This window comes from Rhipicephalus sanguineus, chromosome 10 (genome assembly GCF_013339695.2).
Source record: "Rhipicephalus sanguineus isolate Rsan-2018 chromosome 10, BIME_Rsan_1.4, whole genome shotgun sequence".
In the NCBI taxonomy this organism is placed as follows: domain Eukaryota; kingdom Metazoa; phylum Arthropoda; class Arachnida; order Ixodida; family Ixodidae; genus Rhipicephalus; species Rhipicephalus sanguineus.
The window spans coordinates 116,845,441-116,867,687 of NC_051185.1; the positions used below are offsets into that span (position 1 = coordinate 116,845,441).

Below are 22,247 nucleotides of genomic sequence, written 5' to 3' on the forward strand. Positions count from 1 at the left end.
GCACCGTCCGCGCAAATACCTAGCCATTTTAAATGTTACTGCGAAAATCACTTTTAATGCTAAGCCTGACTTTGTTTTCTTAATCTACTCATGCACTCCCAAATTGTTGGTGCGGGAGAAACATGGCCAACTTGCGATATACGCGATGGTGTAACAACATTCGGAACAAGGGGGTATTGTTGCTCCCTCTGACCATCGCTTTCAACTACCGGAGGTGATACTGAATGAGAAGCACATGAATGCGACAGAGGAATGGCCACGTGGACCACTAGTCCCTCCCCCCCCCCTTCCGTCACGTTCGTTAAGCGGCCATGGTGCGCCAGGGAGGCCGAGCACTGGCGACGAGACGACGACGACGCTGCCGGTCGTTTAGCCGGCACCAGCAGGAGCTTGCGAGGAGAGACGCTTACCACGTGCCCGCTAGGGGGTTATAAAATATTTAGTGACAACTTTGCCGAAACTTACGATGAAATTGTAATGCCTGAGGAAAAGGGCAACGGCTTCGCTGTACGTCGGCTTTCACGGCGTGCAACTAGGTGGAATATTTTTGTTGCTTCTAATATCGCTTTCTCTTCGCAAGCGCATACACGATCACATTTATGCCGTGCGCAATAAATCTCCAGTTGAGAGCCAGTGCTCTCAATGTGTTTGCTTCTCTGTCATCCGCATTGTATGTTGCGGTCTACAAGTCAGTTGAAAGTTAACAAACAACGAATGTTTTTCACCACCGAGGGAAGCCTTTGCATGTTTATCTGTGTGCTCTTGTTATCACGATCGGCAACTTAATTTCGAAAGCAATGTGCATTCCAATTAGCGTTTCCAGAAGATAACAAAGGGACCATTTATTCGTTTCGTTTTGGTGCTTCGGTTGCCGGGTTAAACTGCCACTTTGTCTCATTGTCGTATTTGCGCGTGCCCTTATACGTTTGTAGCGCATATCTGGTAAAGAAGCTCCATTTTCTCCGAATACTCTACTTAACCGCCTTGGCCATCCTCTACGCTTTCATGTGCTTTGAGTTGTTATTTGATTTAGTTCGTCCCATACTGTTTGAAGGCTCCATCGTTTCTTTTTAGTGGCGTCGACTCGGCTTCGAAAACGAGAAGGGTTACTGCTGCGAGCGTGTCATCTCTGGGCCAACGAAATCCTTCATGGCCTGGAAAGGTTTATCCGACGGACTGCCCAGTCGCTCTCTCCGGCGTCGCAGCGCACAATACGGGGTATGCAGAAGAGCAGCGATCTTCTTCGCTGGCCTCACCCTGGGACTTGCGCTGACCTCTTGGCTGCCAGAGACCAGATTCCCGGACGGCGCCTCGGGGCAGCGTCCGCAGGTGATCCGCCAGCGGCGCACGCTGTCCTTTGGCGTTCCACGCACCCCAATCCTGTACGACCTGAACAGCTCGGATCATGGCGCGGGTACGTGCGACGATAGCGATGGTATCGGGATCGAGCACTTGTGCGATTCAGAAAGGTGGTTTGGTGGGCGAGTTGATATTGCGTCCTGAACGAGGCAGAGCTATGTGTAACACAGACGAAGATGAAGAAACACACAGGATCAGCTCTTCCCGTGTTTCTTCGCCTTCGTCTGTTTTATTTCGCGTTGGCTCCGTTAAGCTTGAAGCTACCCGCCTGTGCCCTTTGGTTCATAAAAAATGTGGCACGTTATCGGATGTCCAAATTGATGGTAATATAAGAAGAGTATCGTGCAAAGACATCACCAATGCTTCCCGATCTGCAAATCTGCTCAGTAATTAGTCAGAAATAATGTCAAGGATAATAGCGGCTACGGAATCGAAAATTAAGTATTGAAGAGCAACCACCTTTTCGTGCAAGCTGATGAGTAAAGGAGCTGTTGATACACCATCATCAGACGCTTATTACCAAGATTAGGAAGCCACTGCCTTCCTAATAGCGTGAGCTGCCTTAGACGACGTACTTCTTCGGCCGTCGCTCAGCTTAGAATATTAGTCATTTATGAAGGAAAGAGGCGACGAGAAAGCTCTTGGGTTAACGGGTATAGAGGTGCAGGGAATAAGGGACCGCAAACGTGGCTCAGTAAACTCACTCGTCAGTCCGCTCACTGTGGCTCTCTCATACCTTGGCGTTGCTCTGTCAAAATAACCTTGGCGTTATTTTGACAAAGCAACGCCAGGGCTTGAAACCGCTTAGGAAAAATGTCATGTACAGTCGTCATATCGGGAAAGGAGTCGCGTTAACAGATGTAGTATTGCGTAGCAGAAGCGTGGAATAGCACCAGCCGTCACAGCAGGGGAACTGCGTAACGAGTGGCTGAATTCTAGCTGCCAACCCATTACAATGGATTGAGCTACAATTGATCTTCTTCAGCAGCCACAACATCAACGACTTGTGTAGTATGTTGGTGAGAATATAGCCGCACAAACCCGCAGTGAGCGCTTCTCCAGCGTTATTGCAGCAGCCGCCCTAAGAAGGCTTTCAATTAGCAATGACAAGCACAAAGATGCTTGTACCATCCAGGCATGGTTTAGTGTCTAGCGAAAAGTGAGGCGTGCCAAGCGAATCCAATGCGGACGGTGATGCGTAAGCAAATAGGCGCTGCGAACGAGGCCTGACAACACTATCGTGTTGCGCTCCTAAAAGCGAAGCTTAAGCGCCCTCCAAGCTTTTGTGCCAGTTTATGCCAGCGTGGTTAAACCTAAACAGAGCACCTTGTCCTGTGCTATCAAATGTTGGAACATGCTCTTCCGTGACGTAGAATGTTTATTTCATATTTGAAACAAGTGCAGCCAGCATAAATTTAGATGCTCAGGATCATATTGTACCTTAACATGTGTCGAGCGGTAATGCAAGGATAGAGAAGCAGATGAAATGGATAGGAAAAGATATGTTTTTTTGTGACGAAGCATCGAGTCCCATTGACAGCTGCTGACATCATTATTAAGTTCCACATGTATTGCGCAATCTTTGTGTTTCTAGCCAGCTCCTGCGATATCCATTTTTAGGATTACATATGCACCTGTAAATCACAGTGAAATCACGCAGCGCCTTCCAGCAACTGGGTGTCGCGTGAGCTCTTGCGCCGACGTGTCCGTCTGCTGTGCTGGGTGCTGACAAACCCGAACAACGCGGTAACCAAGGCGCGCCACGTGGCCGCAACGTGGGGTCGCCGCTGCAGCCGGCTCCTGTTCATGAGCACAAGCCGCAGCCACGAGGATCAACTACAGCCGTCGGTGGTGCTCAACTTGAGCGTCGCCGAGCGCCGCAATGCCCTCTGGGCCAAGACCAAGGCGTCGCTGGTCGAGCTGTACAACAACTACATCAACGACTACGACTGGTTCTTTAAGGCCGATGACGACACGTACGCCATCATCGAGAACCTAAGGTGAGCAAAGGATGCTAGTCATGCAGAACTCTCAAGTAAGGTGGCTTTGCAAGATAGGATTGCCAGGTCGAAAAGGCACAAAATGGACAACAAATTCGGAAAACTAGCCGAAATGTAGCCAACTCGAGCCACGGGCAGTAAAAGTAGCCTAATGTAGCCACGCTTGTATGAAAACAACCGCGAAGCTTTTATTTCAATGACTAAATGCAAAATACTTTTGATGGCAATGCAAATAAGAGCGGTTAGACCTCTTCAAAAACATAATTGGTGACATTTAGCGTGAATTGTTGACTTGAGAAACCATTGCGTGCAGGATGACGAAGTCCTTGCTATGTTGCAGATATGGCACGCTCATCGCGCGTATTCCATGACTTTTCATAAAGGGACTAATAGTTCGTCTGCAAAATACCAGCCCTGCCCAAGAGTGTTTCCTCGAGTCCCAGCCACGTGTCCAGAGGTATTTTATTTTGTGTTATGTAGGCCCCAAATTCAAATTTGGGGCTGCGAATACGCTTCGCTCGCCATGTTTTAACACCGCATGCTCGAACGCTAGTGTCTGCGACGTCACAAGCTATTGATCATATGCTTCAGATCTAGGGAGCAAGAAAGTATCTAAAATTAGCCAAGTAGCCAAGGCATTTTTTCTACCGCCACCGACCTAAAAAGAAAAATAGCCAAACTGGCGCGAAGTAGCCAGACCTGGAAACCCTGGTAAGAGATACGACTTATTTATACGCGATGGCATTGACAGGCAGAGCTGTAGTGCACCGATGACCTGATTAATTCGTATGCTGGTGTAGCCAGGAAAATTATCCTCTTAAAATCTCACAAGAACCACGAACAACAGCCGCTGTTTTTCACAATCGGCAATGCGCACGCACCAGGCATCTTTCGCCCATTTGTTCTCCGCGCGACGATGAATGCCTTAGTTGTATGTGCGTCATGGGAAAGGGGCGGGTGGTGAGGGAGCGTATGTATAGCAGTGCAGCATTTGGGCTATCGCCATTTCTCCTTTCTTTCTTCGTTAAGTTCAACATCTGAAGGTGACACAGTCACTCATTTAGGGCACAGAATAAGGCAAAGTATGAAAAAAAATCACTTTCTTCTTTCTTTGCAATTTTGAAGGGTGTCCCTTTGGGCATATTTTCCACATTCGTGCCTTTCTTAAAAACGATTTTTTTTGTGGCTGAAAACCAGTTTTTCCCAAGGCATGTAGTGAGTAAACACGCATCCCAGCACAAGCCCCTCGTACGCGGTTCGTGCCTACGGTCCATTAAAAAAAAAGATGGCTGATCCCTCTGTCATCGGTATAACCCGAAAGTGAAACGTGTCGTCATAGAAGTGGTTGATTGTTTATAGTGCATTGTAGTCCAAGGTTCGACGAAAACTCGTCAGGCGAGGGGGATTCATTGGAAGAAATAAAACAGGCACTCGCCTTGTTCAAGGAAAAACAATCATATATTGACGGTCCATTTAAATGTGCATTGCATTTAAATATGCAATATAGTGCATTCGTATATGTGATCGTGTAGAACGTCTATTGTTGTTTGGAAGATGTAGCACCGCTTGATGTGGACGCACCCGCGTTGATGTCTAGTGGCACATCTTTGTACCGACGACTAACGCCCAGGATCATGATTTAACCCTCGCGGTAGCTGAAGTTGCCAAGATATACCTGGACACCCAATGGGTGAATCTCGCGCAAAGATGGCATCAGCAAGCACCTACTAAACACTGATACTCGATATCCACTCCTTCAAAGCGTCGTGAAACGCGAAGGGAAACGCGACAAGCGTCGAGGTGTCTCCCCTCTAGCCTGGCCTTTAATTCTTGATGGCGAAGCGCTAAAAGAAGACTTATGAAGAACGCAGGACACGGCGCTCATAACTCTCCGTTTCCTTTCGCGCTTCACCATCATGAATGTATATCAACACGCCCAACTGGCAGTTATTCTAACCGTTAATTCTCACAGCCCGAGCGGGGAACGCGGTGCAACAGCCAGGCGAGCGTCGGAGAGCTATTTTTTGAAGACGATAGTCTTTCTTGGGACACTTGAACGCAGATATTTTGGTCTCTCTTTCTCTCTGTCTGTCGGTCACACGATTCAGCCACCCGGCCAAAGTTTAAGCGCTTTCTGCACGCCCAGCCATCTTGAAATGGTAGCTGCGTTCATACTTGTGAAGAATATCGATCGAAAAGCAAATATTACGCATATTACGCATAACTGAGGCGCAACATCAATACGTTAGTATAAGGCGATCTGTTCCTTTAAACGAAAATACATAGATTCTTACTTCTAAAGACCCTGTGTTTCTTAGGTTGCGCTCAAAATGCGATTTATCATGCCAGGACGGAAATGGTACGAGAACAGCATCACTGGTGGTCGCGTATGAGACCAGGACTCATGTAGTACAGCCGGCAGAAGACTATCGTCTTTCGACGACATTTGCAGCGAAGCACGCAGATACGCGGCCAATTTTTTTCTTTATCGATGGATGCTATGAGCGAGGCCTAGGCTAAAGCGGCCACCTCGCGGAGTGCTAAAGCGTTGACGAAATTGGAAGCGCACCAAATTGGACAGTCGTAGCAACGGCGCGTTGCTGGAGCTAATTGCGGAGGCAACGAAGTTTTTTGTCTTTTTTCGAGCCTAGTGGCACACAAGTCACCACCCCTTTCCCAGGTAGCACACATGGTCTAGAAAACGTCAATTTTAGGGATAAATGGGATAAAACGGATTCTAAACCAATTTCGACGTTTTAAAAACGTCATAGAGCAACCTTATTATATTTTCACGGGGTCCTGACGTCTACGAAGGCAGCAGTCGGCGTGTCGAAGATGAAACTCTTTATTTGGGCGAACTTGTGGGCGGGAAATGGCAACTCAAACTACAGCAATACGCACTGTACACTGATAGCGGCGAACAGGGCGTCGGCCGTTGATAAACTGCCCAGCGGTAAGGCACGTCGGCATCTACACATGCTACATCGGACAGTTCAGGCTTATCGCTGGTGGCCACGTTAGTTCCAGAAAAGACTCGACTGTTCGTAATCTGGAACGTTCCCAGACATTCTGGCGCAGTTTGCGCAAGGCAGGAGTAACGCGTGTAAGGGGGCGTTAACATAAAGCATACAAAGAAAGCAGCGCGTGTGGCTTTGCCCCCCTCTGAAAAAGGCATCGTTCCGATGCTTAAACAAAAAATAGAAGTGCATACAAAAAGAAAGTGGAATGATTCAGAAAAAAGTACACCACTCCTCATGTTCGCTAACGCGCAAAAAACGGCTTAAGGCGCACGACATGGACGATTTGAGGACGTGCCCGGCGCCGCGCAATGTTTGAAATGCTGTCCAGAATAACCTGATAGTCTAAGCTAAGGCGCCGAGACGTCGGAGCACCTTGTGTGGTCCGAAGTATCGGCGAAGAAGTTTCTCAGTAAGTCATCGTCGGGGTGTCGGCGTCCAGACCGACACAGGGTCACCGGGTTGGTACTCCATGTGGCGTCGTCGTAGATTATAGTGACGGCTGTCGGCCCTCTGCTGGTTCTTGATGCGCAGGCGGCCGAGCTGCCGAGCTTCTTCGGCGCGTTGCCAATAAACGGCGATGTCGAGATCGTCTTCGTCGATTGCGGTTGGTAGTATTGCGTCGAGCGTCGTTTGCGGGCCTCTTCCGTAGACCAGCCTCTACAGCGTCATTTTCGTCGTTTCTTGCATGGCCGCGTCGTATGCGAAGGTCACATACGCATGGATGGCATTGCACGTCTTGTGTTCGACGTCGACATATATGGCCAGCGTGTCGGCTATGGTCTTCTTAGCCGCTCGGTCAGGCCATTGGTCTGTGGCTGGTAGGCTGTGGTCCGACGGTGGCTTGTTTGGCTGTCTCTCAGTATTGCCCGAGTTAGGTCACCAGTAAACGCCGTACCTCTGTCGGTGATGAGGACCTCTGGGGCGCCATGACGCAGGACAATGTTCTCAACGAAGAACTAAGCTACCTCGGCGGCACTGCCTCTGGGCAGTGTCGGCGTAGCGGTTGAGGTAGTCGGTAGCTACGACTATTCATTTGTTTCCTGTATTGGACGTCGCGAACAGCCCCAGTAAGTCCATCCCCATTTGCTGGAACGGCCATCGAGGTGGCTCGATAGGCTGCAGAAGTCCGGCCGACCTAGTCGGCGGTGTCTTGCGTCGCTGACACTCCCGGCAGGTCTTTATGTAGCGAGTGACGTCGGCGGCAAGGAGTGGCCAGTAGTACTTTTCCTGTATTCTTGCGAGCGTCCGAGAAACACCCAGGTGTCCAGACGTCGGGTCGTGCAGAGCCTGGAGGACCTCTGGTCGCAATGTCGAGGGCACCACGAGAAGGCAATCGGCTGGCAGCGACGAGAAGTTCTTTAGAAGAACACCGTTGCGCAAGAAAAACGACGCCAGTCCCCGCGTGAATATCTTCGGAACAACGGTGGTCCTGCCCTCGAGGTATTCCACAAGGTCCCTGAGTTCTGGGTCCGCTCGCTGTCGTTCGGCGAAGTCGTCGGCACTTATGGTTCCCAAGAAGCAGTCGTCCTCCTTGTCGTCCGGCGGCGGTGGGTCGACGGGGGTGCGAGACAGAAAGTCAGCGTCGAAGTGTTTTCTTCCGCTCTTGTAAACTATGGCAATGTCGAATTCTTGAAGTCGTAGGGTCCACCGTGCGAGGCGACCTGAAGGGTCCTTCAAGTTAGCTAGCAACACAAGACGTGGTGGTCGCTCACAACTTTGAAGGGACAGCCGTAGAGGTAGGGGCGAAACTTCTATGTTGCCCATATGATGGCCACACACTCCTTTTCCGTTGTGCAATAATTTATTTCTGTCTTTGATAGCGACCGGCCAGCATAGCTGATGACCCTCTCCAGCCGGACAGTCTTCTGCACAAGGACGGTGCCAAGTCCTACGCTGCTTGCCTCGGTGTGGGTTTTCGTATCAACGTATTCGTCGAAATGCGCTAGTATCGGAGACATCGTAAGGCGTCGTTTCCGTTCTTGAAATGCTTTGATTTTCGACGCTTCCCACTTGAATGGCACGTCGGTCATCGTGAGGTGCGTTAGCGGCTCGGCTATTCGTGAAAATTCCTTGACGAAGCGTTTGTAGTAGGCGCACAAGCTGAGAAAACGGCGTACGGCTTTCTTATCGGTGGGTGGCGGAAAAGCAGCGATGGCAGCTGTTTTCCGCGGGTCAGGGCGAACTCCAGCCTTTTTGTTCACGTGACCCAAAAACAAGAGCTCCTCGTACGCGAAGCAGCACTATTTCGGCTTCAAGGTGAGTCCTGAGTTCTTGATTGCTTGAAGTACAGCTTCAAGGCGCCGAAGGTGTTCGTCGAAGTTTGAGGAATACACAACGACGTCGTCCAAGTACACGAGGCACGTCTGCCACTTCAAGCCGGCCAGTACTGTATCCATAACCCGTTGAAAATTCGCAGGTGCCGAGCAAAGACCAAAGGATCTTGATCTCGTACAGGCCGTCTGGTATTATAAAGGCAGTCTTTTCTCGGTCTCCCTCGTCGACTTCTATTTCCCAGTAACCGGTCTTGTGGTCCATAGACGAAAAGTACTTTGCGTTGTGCAATCGATCTAGGGCGTCGTCTATCCGGGGAAGAGGATACACGTCCTTTTTCGTGACTTTATTCAGGCCACTATATTCGACGCAAAAACGTAGAGTCCCATCCTTCTTCACTAGCACCACGGGGGATGCCCACGGACTCTTCGACGGCTGGATGATGCCGTCGCGTAGCATTTCGTCGACCTGTTTCTTAACGGCCTCGCGTTCTCGCGTCGAAACTCGGTACGGGCTCTGACGGATTGGTCGTGCACCTTCTTCTGTTATGATGCTATGTTTCGCGACTGATGTATGTCGAATTCTTGACGACGACGAGAAGCAGTTCTTGAACTGCAGGAGCAGAGCTTTAAGCTGGTATTCCTTGTCCTTCGGGAGGTTTGGGTTCACGTCAAAATCTGTTTAGAGACCTCGATCCTTCGAAGCAGGTTCGGTAGCATCGAAGAAGGCGAAAGCATTGCTGGCATCCACGAATTCGTCGATGTAGGCGACCGTCGTACCCATGTTGAGGTGCCTATTTTCGTGGCTGAAGTTTATCAGCGCTACCTTTGCTTTGCCATCGCGCAGCTCGGCTATGCTTCTTGCGACGCACTCTGGCGGTTCAGAAGCAGGTGCTGATCGCCCTCGATGACGCCTTTAAGGTCTGCGGGCTCTTCGATGCTGACAAAAATGATGACGCTGGAGAGAGGCGGAATGGTGACGTGTGCTTCTATGACAATCAATGCGCGGTTCCCTGGCGTCGTGTGCAGCGGTAGCGCTTTTTCTGAGGTTAGTGTTATTGACTCAGACTTCAGATTGATGACGGCGCTGTGGTGGCTTATGAAGTCGATCCCAAGTATCACATCCCTGGTGCAATGTTGTAAGATTATAAAGCTCGCAGGATAAGTTCGGTTTTCATGGTGTCTCTTGCGGCGCAGACTCCAGCCGGCGTAATTAGGTGGCCTCCAGCGGTCCGGATTTCAGGGCCTTGCCAAGCAGTCCTAACTTTCTTCAACTTTGTGGAGAACGGTCCACTGACGACGGAATAGTCGGCCCCAGTGTCGACGAGAGCGGTGAAGTTGTGGCCGTGGAAATGGTACGTCCAGGTCGCTAGTACGTCGTCTTGCGTTGCGGTTAGGTCGCGGCGTCGGGTCACGGCTATGCCGAAGCGTTGGGTCACGGCTCCGCTGCTTCCACGTTGCGTCATCAGGTCTTCTTTTGGCCGCGAAGTTTCAATGTCAGGGCTCCGTTCGGATTGCGGCGTGTTCTTTAAATTTCGTCGCGGCGTCGTCATCGGCGGCGGAGGATCTTCGAAGTTTCGGCGTACAGCAACCGCACCTCCATCGGTTGCTGCCCTTAGTTTTCCAGATACGGGTTAGGCGACGGGCCCCGGGTTGGGCCAGTGTACTGGCGGCGATGCGATGAGACATAGCGGCCTGGCGACGGCGAACGGGAAGGTTGTCGAGGTGTTCACTGCGCTCCTGTGAGGTAGTCGGCGATGTCGCGTGGTCGTTCACGCCTCTGTGGACGCGGCGCGTCAATGGCCAACCCACGTAGTCCCATCTGTCGGCACTGGCAGCGGCGGTAGGTGTCACCAGTTTCTCCGCAATGATAGCAGAGTGGGTGATGGTCGGGGGCGTGCCAAACATCGGTCTTCCTCCGCGTGTATCGCTGGCCATCTGGCCGGCAATATGACGTTGGTGGTGGCGGCGGTGGTGCCTGGCGGCGGAACTGCTGTGGCGGTGCGGCGTCTTGACGTGGGCGAGGAGGGGTGGCATTGCGTCGGGCAGCAGCATAGCGCATTCCTTGCAGCTGCGGCTGCGATGACTTGGGTATGCCCAGCGACTGCTGGATTTCCTCTCGGACGTTGTCTCCGATCGAGGTATCCTGAGGCTGGCACGACGGGAACATTCGACGAAGTTCTTCGCGCACTATGGCACTATGGTCGTCGGCGCCCGTAGCTTGAAATGCTGCGCTGTCTTGGATCAAGCGGCGGTTGTATTGCCGGGTGTGCATTTCCAACGTGCTCTCGATTGTTGTGGCACCGGAGACCAATTCCTGGTCTGTCTTGGGTCGGTTGCGCATAAGCCCAGCGAAGAACTCTTGCCTTACTCCTCGCATGAGGAACCAGACCTTCTTCTCCTCGGTCATGTTAGGGTCGGTGTGGCGGAAGGGTCTGGTCATATCTTCCGCGAAGATTGTCCACTTTTCGTTCGGGAGCTGGACCCGTGTTTCCAGTAATGCGGCGGCCCTTTCCTTTCGCACGACGCTTGTGAACGCTGCGAGGAAGCTGGTCAGGAAGATGTCCCATTTTGTTAGGGTAGGCTCCCTGTTCTCGAACCAGGTCCTGGCGCTGTCTTCCAAAGCGAAGTACACGTAGCGTAACTTGTCGCTGAGGTTCCAGTTGTTGAAGGCCGCAGTCCTCTCGTACGACTCAAGTCACGTTTCTGGGTCCTCACATGATGATCGCCGAAAGATCGGCGGCTCCCTCGGCTGCTGCATCACGATCGCGGGCGGTGGCGCAGTGGTTGTCATTGTTGCCGCAGTCGTGGTCCTGGCCTTGGTCTGCCGAGTCTTGTAGGGTAGAGGCCCATACTCCAGTGATAGACATTGTTGCCTACGGCTAGCTCGCTGGTCGTGGTTGGCGTCGATGTCTTCTGCTGGGTTCACGGCTTGAGGGGGGGTGGAGGGGCGTCCGGAAGATGAACGAACAGCGCTTCCGCCAGATGTCACAGGGTCGTGACGTCAACGAAGGCAGTAGTCGGCGTGTCGAAGCTGAAACTCTTTATTTGGCCGAACTTGTGGCCTGGAAACGGAAACTCAAACTACAGCAATACACACTGTACATTGATAGCGGTGAACAGAGCGTCGGCCGTTGATAAACTGTTCAGCGCTAAGGCGCGTTGGCATTTACATGAGACATCGAACACTCCAGCCTTATCGCTGGTGGCCGCGTTAGTTCCAGAAAAGACTCGGCTGTTCGCGTTTCCGCGCTCAAGTCTAACAAATCATTTCAACGTAATCTGGAAGGTTCTCAGACATTCTGGCGCGGTTTGCGCAACGCAAGGCAGTAGTAACGCGTGTTAGTGGGCGTTAACATAAAGCATAGAAAGAAAGGAGCTCGTGTGGCAATATCTGTTTTTGGTTACGCCCAGAAAAAGCATTTTTTCAGACCATTTTTCTCTTCAACGTCTTGTATAGAGATATTTCAGGACGTTTGTTGTATTCTAAACTAATTTCGAATTTTAAAAACGTCTTGTTTGTGACGTCTAGAAGACGCACTTTATAAGACGTTTTTTCGCTGAGCAGCGGATCGCGCGCCATTCGGTCTACGCATGCATGGCCACGCATGAACCACCACCAATTGAAATTTGAACTCGAGCATGCGCATGCCATCTCTCATTGCGATAATGAAAGTAACGCGCAAAAGGATAAAGGCGTGTGGTGTCGACATTGCATCAGAAGTCATGAAAACTTCAACGTTCGTTAACCAATGAACTGTACTTAATTACTTTATTTACTCGCAGCGATAACCATCTAACTTCCTCGCGAAGGTCTTAGCGCTGAATGTATCCATCCTTCGCGGCTGTTGCTTCTGCAATGTCAGTTAAGCTCGCCGATTTCGCATGGGTCTGCGCGCTCGCCGGCCATGCCCTTTTTTGCTATATTTCGGGCTTGTTTCGCGATTCATTGAAGCCATAAACGCAGCTGTTAAGAAATTATACTTCGCTGCGTGTTAAACTTGTGGACCCGAATGCAAGTATGTCTCTGTTGAGCGACTGTTACGCTGACTCACGGTTAGACTAAATTCCGTAAGATTCCCTGCGGAAAAATGCACTCATCAGCATGCGCGTGGGACGCTCTCGCAACTTCCTTTCTTCTATGCTCGAGGAACGAACGGGGTTACGTTGTTGTGCGATTAGTTTTCTTTGAATTTGCGGACTCTATAAACAACGCGCTTCTGTCATTTTTGAAGGTAAGTTCGTTTTTATTGCATTTGCGCTCAGTATTTGAGAACTACGACAAATGGAAACGCGTGTTCCATTTCATCACCGGTTGCCTGTGCGATGTGTTTCAGCAGTACGTGACTGCGGAATTTATTCAGCATGCATGATAAAGCTGTCGAAACGTAAATGCCGGTCCTGGTTTCTGTTCATGTTCAAATGAACATGAGCGGGAAATGTATATTTGTTAACCTAACTTCAGTAAGATAACTATGTTTCTTCTTTGCCGCTTGATGAGGTAGTTTCAAGACAGACACTAGCTTAAGCTACGTGTGCCTCGTAATAGGCAGTTTTAGAAATGCGCGTGGGACGCTCTTCTTCTTCTCTTTCATTCTTTTACATCCCCTTTCCCCTTCCCACGTGCAGGGTAGCAAACCGGAGACTGCTTCTGGTTAACCTCCCTGTCTTTCCTTTCTCCCTCTTCTCTCTCTCTCTCTTAGAATTCGTACACAAAGAGCGTATTCGTTGCGCGCGTATGCTATTTCCGCCACTTGAGGTGAGTACGCAAGAGGAAGGCGTACGACGCATGCGCAGTAGCCAGTTTTACAATAGGATACGCAAAGATAGCGTCTGGGGTGTACGTATCGTATAACGCATGCACAATGGCGATGAACGCTAACGCAAAGTTTTGCGAGCCGAACTCTAAAACTGCATAGTTGAAAGTTACGGCATCTGTCATCTGTTTTATTGTGTCGCTGAAGTTTGTGGATGAGATAATCTTTACAACAACAGCGTACTGGTTCATGTTTTCCTCCACAGTACTATCTGCATGTAACGAGAGGCTGGGCATGCTTTTCTGTTAGTTGCGAATTTCTGAGGGCATGAGAGTCAAAGACGCGTTTCACGAGGAGGAGTTCGGCATTTTTTTTAGTGCTGTGATTTCTCAGTGCTGCATTGACTATCTCGATGCACTTTCGCACTTGTGATTTGTGTTTCCCTTTCTCTGTTAACCTCCTCCTTTTTCTGTAAAGCCGGCAGCTCTTAGCAGAACCAAAAGGTTCCCTGGCGCGTCTCTTGTGCTTGGGTAAATATAACATGCTCGCTCTCTCGAGTTATCGAGTTTGCAACTTTTCACACCGTCCTATTTTAGGTATTATAGCATATAATGAAATGATCTTTTCTCCTATTTATAGCAGGTGGTACGCACCCTTGATGTTTTGAAACAAATACTACATCAACTAAATTATTACTTTCTTCTTTTTGATGGGGTGACTGGCATGTTTTAGTATGAAAAAAGATGGATGTCAAGAGATTTGCATTTTTCACTTTTCCTTGGGAACTTCAACAAAAACAAAAGGTCACAATTTATAAAGCAGTTAAGTTTTTTGAGCGTCTTTGTTTCTCGGCAGCTTCAAGAAATCGCACTAGGGCTATTATGCGGCTATTATGCTAAAATATGTCTGACGTGGAACGCTGGCCCACGCTACTAATGGCACAACTGTCATGTCATTTGTAGTGTTCTTAGCAGACTTCCGGAAGTTCCTAGTGATTTCTATCAAGTACCTGTCATGAAACTATGTGTTCAGACTTCCGTGCCACACATTGTGATATTTTGACACTGAGCAATGTGATGTACGAAGTGCAATACCCTGACCAGCCTCTGGCAATGCCGAGTTTATAGCTGTGTGCTTATTGAGTAAACTTATGGGGAAGAGTCACAATTTCTTTAGCTTATGTGTCTTATCATTATATTTGTTCTTTTAGCCTGGCATTTTTAATACTGGCCATCATAAAACAAAGTTGATTTTTTGATGAGGCTGGGATTTCTATATTCCCAAATTTTTTATTTATTCATTTTAGTGAGTGGTCGATTCACTGTAATTTTTGTGGCCGTTTCCGTCAGTTTTCTGTTCATACATTTTGTTTCTGCGCTACAATTGGTTTAGTTGTGTTTTTTTATGTTTATGTAATTTAGTGTTCATATTTTCTGCTAGCCATCGCACATTTAAGGTTAACTGTGTGCTCTCTAGAGATGTCAGACCATAATTCTTGTGATAAGTTCTATATGCTGCATTTCGAAGCCTGAAACCATTACTTCTTTGGTGGGCGCAGTTTCAAACATGGATGCTCCATCCACAAATATTTATTTGTGAACGTCTAAGATGCCGCCTTTTGTTCCGAACGTCTAGTCTTACTTCTGTAATAATGCCAGAGTTTTTGCCAACATTATTTCAGTGAGAAGTCTTCCAACAGAGGCTTACGAACAGATAGATGGTGAAATCTCCATTTTGTGAGCAATACACTTAAGCAACAGTGATTTTTGCAAGCCATTTACGTTCTTTTTTTTATTACGTATTCTTGACTGGATGGGCCAATATTATTTCGCAGTTTTGTTTTTAGTGTTTTCAACACATTGGAGTCGATTTCCACAAACTGTATTAAGTAGCGCTACTGAACGATTGTTTTGAAAGGAAGAGACGCGCACGCCAGGCGCTTGATATGCAGGCCTCCTTTGCTGCTTAAAATGCTGTGTTCGAGCAGATGGCGAGTTGTGCTAGTTGGTTTGCGGTCATGTTTGGAAAATTAGGTTGAGGTGCACTGAAAAAACGTGGACAGTAGGAGTGCACAGGACAGCGCTTACTCCTGTCCACTTCTACTGTCCACGTTTTTTTTTTTTAACACGAAAGTGTTTTATGCCGGGGCCCACCAAGATTTCAGTGACGTATTTCCGTCACGGAAATGACGTCGAAAAAATTCACACGATCAGATGGCAAAGAAAAAAGTGTCATCAACGGGCATCGAACCCACGACCTCTCGGTCCGCAACAACAGATGCCGGGCACGCTATCCACTGCGCCACGGTCACAGACTCCAGCGTCTTTACAAACGCGTCTTTTATATCTACCACTCTCCCGGTCGGCGGGGTGGTGTTGCCCTCGGGGAGTGGTAATATAAAGCAATTCTTCATTACTGTGGCCTCCACGATTAGCACCTGCAACGCGTTACACGTCCGTCCCATTCGGCGCGTTTTCAATAGAAGTTCAATTTTGTCAAGGCCTTAACACACCGCGAGGTGGCGATCTTAGCGCAAGCGTCGTAATAGCGTCGGCCTCGCTCATAGCATCCACTGTGTTAGCATCACGCTAATCCAAACCAAAAATAGGTCTGAGACGCGCGCCTGTCTCACCTGGCTGTAACACCGCGTTCCGCGCTCACGCGTTCGCCCCGAGAAAAATCGCGGCCAGGCTACTGGGGCAGCGCGACGCGTTTTGCGGTTCCAGTCCGGCCGCGGAGTTCAATCACATTTTAACATGCCGCGGATGGCGACCAAGTTCTGCGTCCCATATGCGACGCTCTTCTGGCTATCACACCTAGTCCTCTGATTAAGCTTTCAGCGTTAACTACTACAGCTATCGCAAGGGTTTGTTTAATCAATTAACACGGACGTTAGTCGTCGGGATGGATATGTACCACCAACCATCAAAGAGGGCGCATCCACGTTAAACGGTGCTATAGCTGCCAGACATCAATTTACATTGTACAAACTACAAACTCTCTTATATATATGTACAGTAAACATTCAGTTGCCTCTGTAAGTGCACGCTTTAATTTCATGTTATTCCGATTCCTATGACGGAGGGATCAGTCATCTTTTTTTGCCGTGTTGCTGTGTTGGCTGTGGCTCGGTGTAGCGTCTTCTAACTCATTCACCTATCGGACTAGTATGGCAGATTCATCAATGTGCGATAACCGCAACTGTGTAGATCACCGATCTTCTTTTCTGCCGCTGTCCCCAATTTCAACATCGCTGGATTCTCCAGTTTGCCAGTGTGCCTACAGGAGACTTGATGGTCGGCCTTTTACTCATGGAAAGATTTTGGGAGTCTGTCTTCACAGCACATCAGCCCAGAAAACCACACGAGCCCTCCTGCAGTACCTTAAGGCAGCAGAATTGAGTGACCACCTGTGATACACTCCTCTGTGTGTGCGTGTGTTGTGAATGTATCTTCCTCTCGAGATTTATTCCCTCATTCCACTCCCCATGAGTAGGTTAGAAAACTGGATGCTAGTTCCACTCCCTGTCTATCCTCTGTTGCTTCTCTCTCTCGCCTTCTTACAAGAGAAAAGGTCAGCGGAAGATGAAGCGGTGAGAAAACGTTTCAACATGGAGGCCTTCATCAGGGCTCTGACGAAAAGTAGTCCCCTTGTCGAGTCGTTGGATTCACCGACATTCCCTTTTCGACAATTTCTCTTCACTTCATCCTTGGGTTTCATTCAGTATAGCTAATTGAGACGGCGCTTACATTTTGCAGAATGGCTGTGCCAGATCCTAAGCTTTGTCATATTGCATTGTTAGTTGTTTGACAACAATTTTGCTAAGATGAATCGTGCAACAAAAACTTGCATTCTTGAAGGTTGTGCACTCTATAGCTGCATTTTAAATACCGCAATATTTTGTGTTCTTTTGCCGCTTATGTATAATGTTATCTAGTCGTATGCTATATCGCATTTTGTGTTTTTGACGTTGCTATGCTGTACAGCAGTCGATGCTTTTTTTCCATAATAAATTACAACATGACCACTTTTGTCTGAGAATCTACCGAGCTCTCACTCTTTAATAGTAATTACAGAATAAAGTAAATGTAATTACTATAACAGAGAGGCCTTCCTATAAACGTGCGCTAATTGCGTGCACAAAAGCAAAACAGCTAGAAGGAAAGAGATCCTGCATGACGCCTTAAAAACGTCAAGATAGCGTTTTTTCAAAGACAATGCAATCGGATATTTTAGGTATCCAGCAACCCCTTTGATAGAAGGTATTTTTTGCGATGTTTTTAAAGCGTTTTCTAGATTGTCTTAAAAAAAAATCACAGCATATCCACGGGGTGAATGATGATGAGTGGGGCGAAGCTACGGAGGGAATCATCTGTAAACCGTGAAACTCTTCCGTGAAATGCGCCCAGTACATAATATAAAGAGTGTGAAACATCGTGTATATATTAAACATCAAACTTTTATTGTACTGTTGGTTTACGTGGTCCCTTCATTATCACTTGTGATCGGTGAAATGCAAGGAAGAAGTCCGCTCCCGAGCGAAAGAGCGCCAAGAGCGACCGCATTCCCCGCTCGCCCTGTGCGAATTAAGGGCAAGGCTAGAGGGAAGACAGGACGCGCGTTCCACGACGCGAGGTCGGTAGCATGCCCAACGAAAGCCAACGGAACGCGATCGTGCAAGTGCTCCGGCTTCGCATCGCCTCATGGTTCCATTTAGCGTCCCAAAACCAAACATATTGCTCAAGGTGTGCCTTGCGTTTTTCGTAGAAATAATTTCTTTATCATGTACATTAAGACGAAAAGTTGAAAGCTCACTAGAGTGTACCGCCCGCAAAGTATGTCCTTTAGTGTGATTTAACTCTCGTACGGCAGGGTCCTCGCGCCGTTGCCGGTCCACCTCGCCCGTTGACGATCGGGCGAGGTGGCTACATGCAACTACTACTACTACACTTTAAGAAAAACATCTGGCGTTCTTTCGTTCTGCTTTTACAAAACATCTGGCGTCTTTCGTTGGTTTATTTCATCAATCAACGGCGTTTTGAACAAAATTTTTATTGTTTAATCACGCACAGGAGAAATCTCACCAGGCACTACCTTGGAGGTAAACAATGGCTGCTAATGGCAATGAGAGACAGAAGAAGTCGGCTTTTAGCTAACACTTACACTTCTACTTCTACTAACGTTTCCTACTGGAACATGCCAATGGCTGCTAATGGGGAATGAGAGACAGAAGAATTCGGCTTTTAGTTAACGCGCACGCTGCGAATTTTTTATTGTTCAACAACGCACAGGAGAAATCTCCCACCGGCACCACCTTGGAGGTCAAAGCGTAAGACTTGTTACTCACTACTACGACCACGACGACTACGAGGGACGAACGGGTGCCGCCTTAAGGAGCTTCGCCCCTAAAACGGATTCTAGCCGGACATTAGACCAGATATACGACGTTTTCTAGACCTTTAGTTTTTATTCAGTGAAGTCGTCTAGGCGCTTTTATTGTCTTAGATAAACGTTTAAAAACGTCACTCATCCGTTTTGTGCTACCTGGGTCATAAAGCAGACGCTCATCGCATCCATCCATCCAGGAGCCCTGTGAGAAGAAAGTGTGAAAGATAAACTGCGCGTTCATGTAGCTTCCGTCATGTGTTCGGCGGTAGCTCAGTGGGCTAAACGCCCGCCAGCCATCCTCGCGGACCGAGAGGTCTTGAGTTTGACTCCTGCCTACGGAACTTTTTCTTAGTTTCTTTTTCTTTGCCATTTGATGGCGTCATTGGCCAGTTTTAGGCCAGTGGCAGTAGAAAAATAGTTTTGGCTATTTAGCTCCTTTTGACTACTTTCTTGTCCCCTCCATTTCAGAAAAATAATCAATATCTGATGACGACGGAGCCACTGGTGTTCGAGTGTAGTGTCACGGAGTAGTGACGTGGACGAGGGCAGCAGTCGGCTTGTTCAGGACTAAACATTTTATTTGGGCGAACCTGTGCCCTGGAGAAATGAAAAGGCAAGGTACAAGCGCATTACGCTGTACACTGATAGCGGCGAACAGGGCGTCGGCCGTCGGTAATCTCATCTGCGGTAAGGCGCGTCGGCATTTATACATGCTGCATCAAACATTCCAGCCTTATCGCTGGCGACCGCGTTAGTTCAATGGACTCGGCTGTTCGGGTTCCCGCGCTCAAGCCTAACAGATGATCCTAAAATAATCTGGAACGTTCCCAGACATTCTGGCGCGGTTTGCGCAAGGCAGTAAATAACACGTGTAAGGGGGCGATAACATAACCATAGAAAGGAAGGAGTGAGTGTGGCAATAGGGTGCCAAAACGTGGCAGTCAACTCCGAAAATTGAATTTGGCACATTTATTACGCAGACACTTAACTTCGGCGCAGTGGCCTAAGCAGGCGTAAGAGTCAATCGTGGCGATCATAACGTAAATATGTAAAACAACACATTTGTAACTTGCCAGTCGAGCTGGCCTCGCGCACGCAAAAGCAAAATTCTTTTGGATACATGCACCTGGGACTCAGCGAGAACTGTTGCATGTGGCCTCATTTAGCAGACCAGCTATTGCTCAACGCAGCTTTCAACCACAATTGGAAGTCGGCAGGAATCGAAAGCGCTCCGTATCCACAGCGCTCTGCACTCTGCATCAGAAATCGAGTATCCAACATTTTAGGTAGCCCTGAAAAACCAGTACACAAGAGGCAAACGCGGCAACACAAGCGCTCACTAACAACAGTTCTTAGTGAGCGCTTGTGTTGACGGCTTCGCCTCATGTGTACTGGTTTTTTAGTACTCTCTTTAGAATGTCGTACCAACTTGCGCACCAATCAATCCTTTTAGGATATCCGACGAACGGTTTATATGATTCCTTAGGCTTAGGTACAGACTGCGACTCTGGATTCGTCATCGCGAAAGAAATTATTGTGAAAGTGGCTCAAATTCATGCTTCGATGCCAGCAACAGTGATTTTCAGCGCACCCATGCCGTAGACTCATTTTTATTGTCGTATCCTCTATTTATTTCAAGAAAAGTCATGCAAGAGGCGTGAAAAGCTACCCGTTTATTCAACAACGCAAACACTACGGCATCATGCTTGTAATGATTGCTAAAGTCAACAATTTATGCTGGAATCTCAGGAATTGTGATTTTCAAGTGCTCGTGCTGCACATGTGTGCATTTTCACCGAAAGGCTTTTGTAAATAAAAATGCGGAAGCTGTTTGCGCACATGCGTGGCTACTTTTGGCTGCCATTACTGCTATTGGCTCAATGTAGCTACTATTGGCTAGTTTTTCCAATTGTCTGGCTGTTTTTTATCTTTTAGACCTGGCAACCCTGGTCATGAAAGTCTTGGTGGACCCCTGCATAAAAGACTTTCGTGTTAAACAAACTTCGTGCACGAAAGCCAAAATGCTTGTCTGGAGCCAGCTGCGTATAAGAAATTGTCGGGTAACTTCTAAGGCAGTCCGAAGACGCTGTGCGCCGTTTTATTCGCCCTTGTTCTTCGGAGCGCGTCTGTTCGAACACTTTCAGCTCTTTGCTTCATTACACCTCGTGCCTGTCGTGCCTGTCGATAAGTTGAGATGCTGAGGGTAGCGAAGGTCTTCAGCAAGAGTAAATTTCGCGGCACCCCATACAGTTCTCTTGCAAATGCGAATAAATGCCGGCGACGTACTGAGGAGCTTTTCATCGTTGAACCTCTCACCCTTTTCAGCGTCCTTCGAGGTGAATCGCGTGCAGGGTGACAACGGGTATGCTCTAATGGACATGAATATTATTTGTGATGCAATTAGACCGAAATGCGCGTGAAAACTGTGCGGCGCAAGTGTTGAGCTAAGGGGAATTGCGTCGCAGAGTCCTTGCTGTCTTTGTCTAGGCTTTATAGTCTTAAGCAGTGGGACGTTGGATGTCGTTCTTTCGTTTAATTAAGGCAGTATCGCACGAGCCGAAATTCTGAAATAATTAGGATTGAAGCCTGGCCAACAAACAGTCAATTTTTGGAAAACGTTGACCACAATAATCGACGATACATCGCGGATAGAGTTGCATGAAAGCTCACAAAAGAAGCAAGGCAAGCAAGACGACAGCCTCGAAAGTGCAAAATTGACTTTGGCAATGATTACCAAGTTTGTAGCTGCTAAATAAAATAGTTGAACGGTGTTTGTGGCAAAGTATGTTCGCTTTTGAGCTGTTTTCTAACTTTAAACTCGATTCTCTAGAAACTATGTTTTTTATTATTTAAGTACCATTATTTCCTACGTATTCCAATATAACCAGTTGATTATTTTTCCTTGTATTTCGCATAAATGTATACAACTACTGAGCCAGAATTGAAGTTATACACTTTATAGTTTTTGTGTTATATTTTCAAAAGATGCAAATTAACTCAAAATCGTGGTCCTCGTGGTAAAACATTTACCGAAATTTTACCATTAGTCAGACTTTGATAAATCTGGGACATTTGAAATAGCGGAAAATTTGTAAAAAAATGATATATGTATTATGTGAATATCCCTTTTAGTCACTGAGAAAGCGGTTCTTCAAGGTGACCAGAAATGCATGTGACGTATACCAGGCCCGTAGCCGGGAGAAGGGGGGGGGGGGCTAGCTCCTCTTCCCGAAATTTCGGGGAAGTACGTGTTTTTACCGAACATAAATAATAAAAACGTGTTTTCTCAAAAACTCAAGGTCTTCAGCAAGTGTCCCCCCCCCCCCCCCCCCCCGAAAAAAATTACTGGCTACGGGCCTGATGTATACCCTGTGCCACTAAGTACCTTTTTTCGACCTTTACCGTAAACGTTTTCTTCTTATTTCGACTGCTCGCCAGCTGTCGAGTCCATCC

The 22,247-nt window shown here is 48.1% G+C and overlaps 1 protein-coding gene across 1 annotated transcript in view; it reads left to right on the forward strand.

The window, feature by feature from the left end:
* Positions 1-1,149: 1,149 nt before the first annotated feature.
* The window catches only part of LOC119406681 (glycoprotein-N-acetylgalactosamine 3-beta-galactosyltransferase 1-like), a 29,332-nt gene continuing 8,234 nt past the window's right edge, over positions 1,150-22,247 (forward strand). Inside the window, exons 1-2 of the mRNA XM_037673411.1 lie at positions 1,150-1,414; positions 3,020-3,359. Of these exons, the coding sequence (XP_037529339.1) occupies positions 1,150-1,414; positions 3,020-3,359 (605 nt within the window). The remainder of the gene's footprint in view (positions 1,415-3,019; positions 3,360-22,247) is intronic.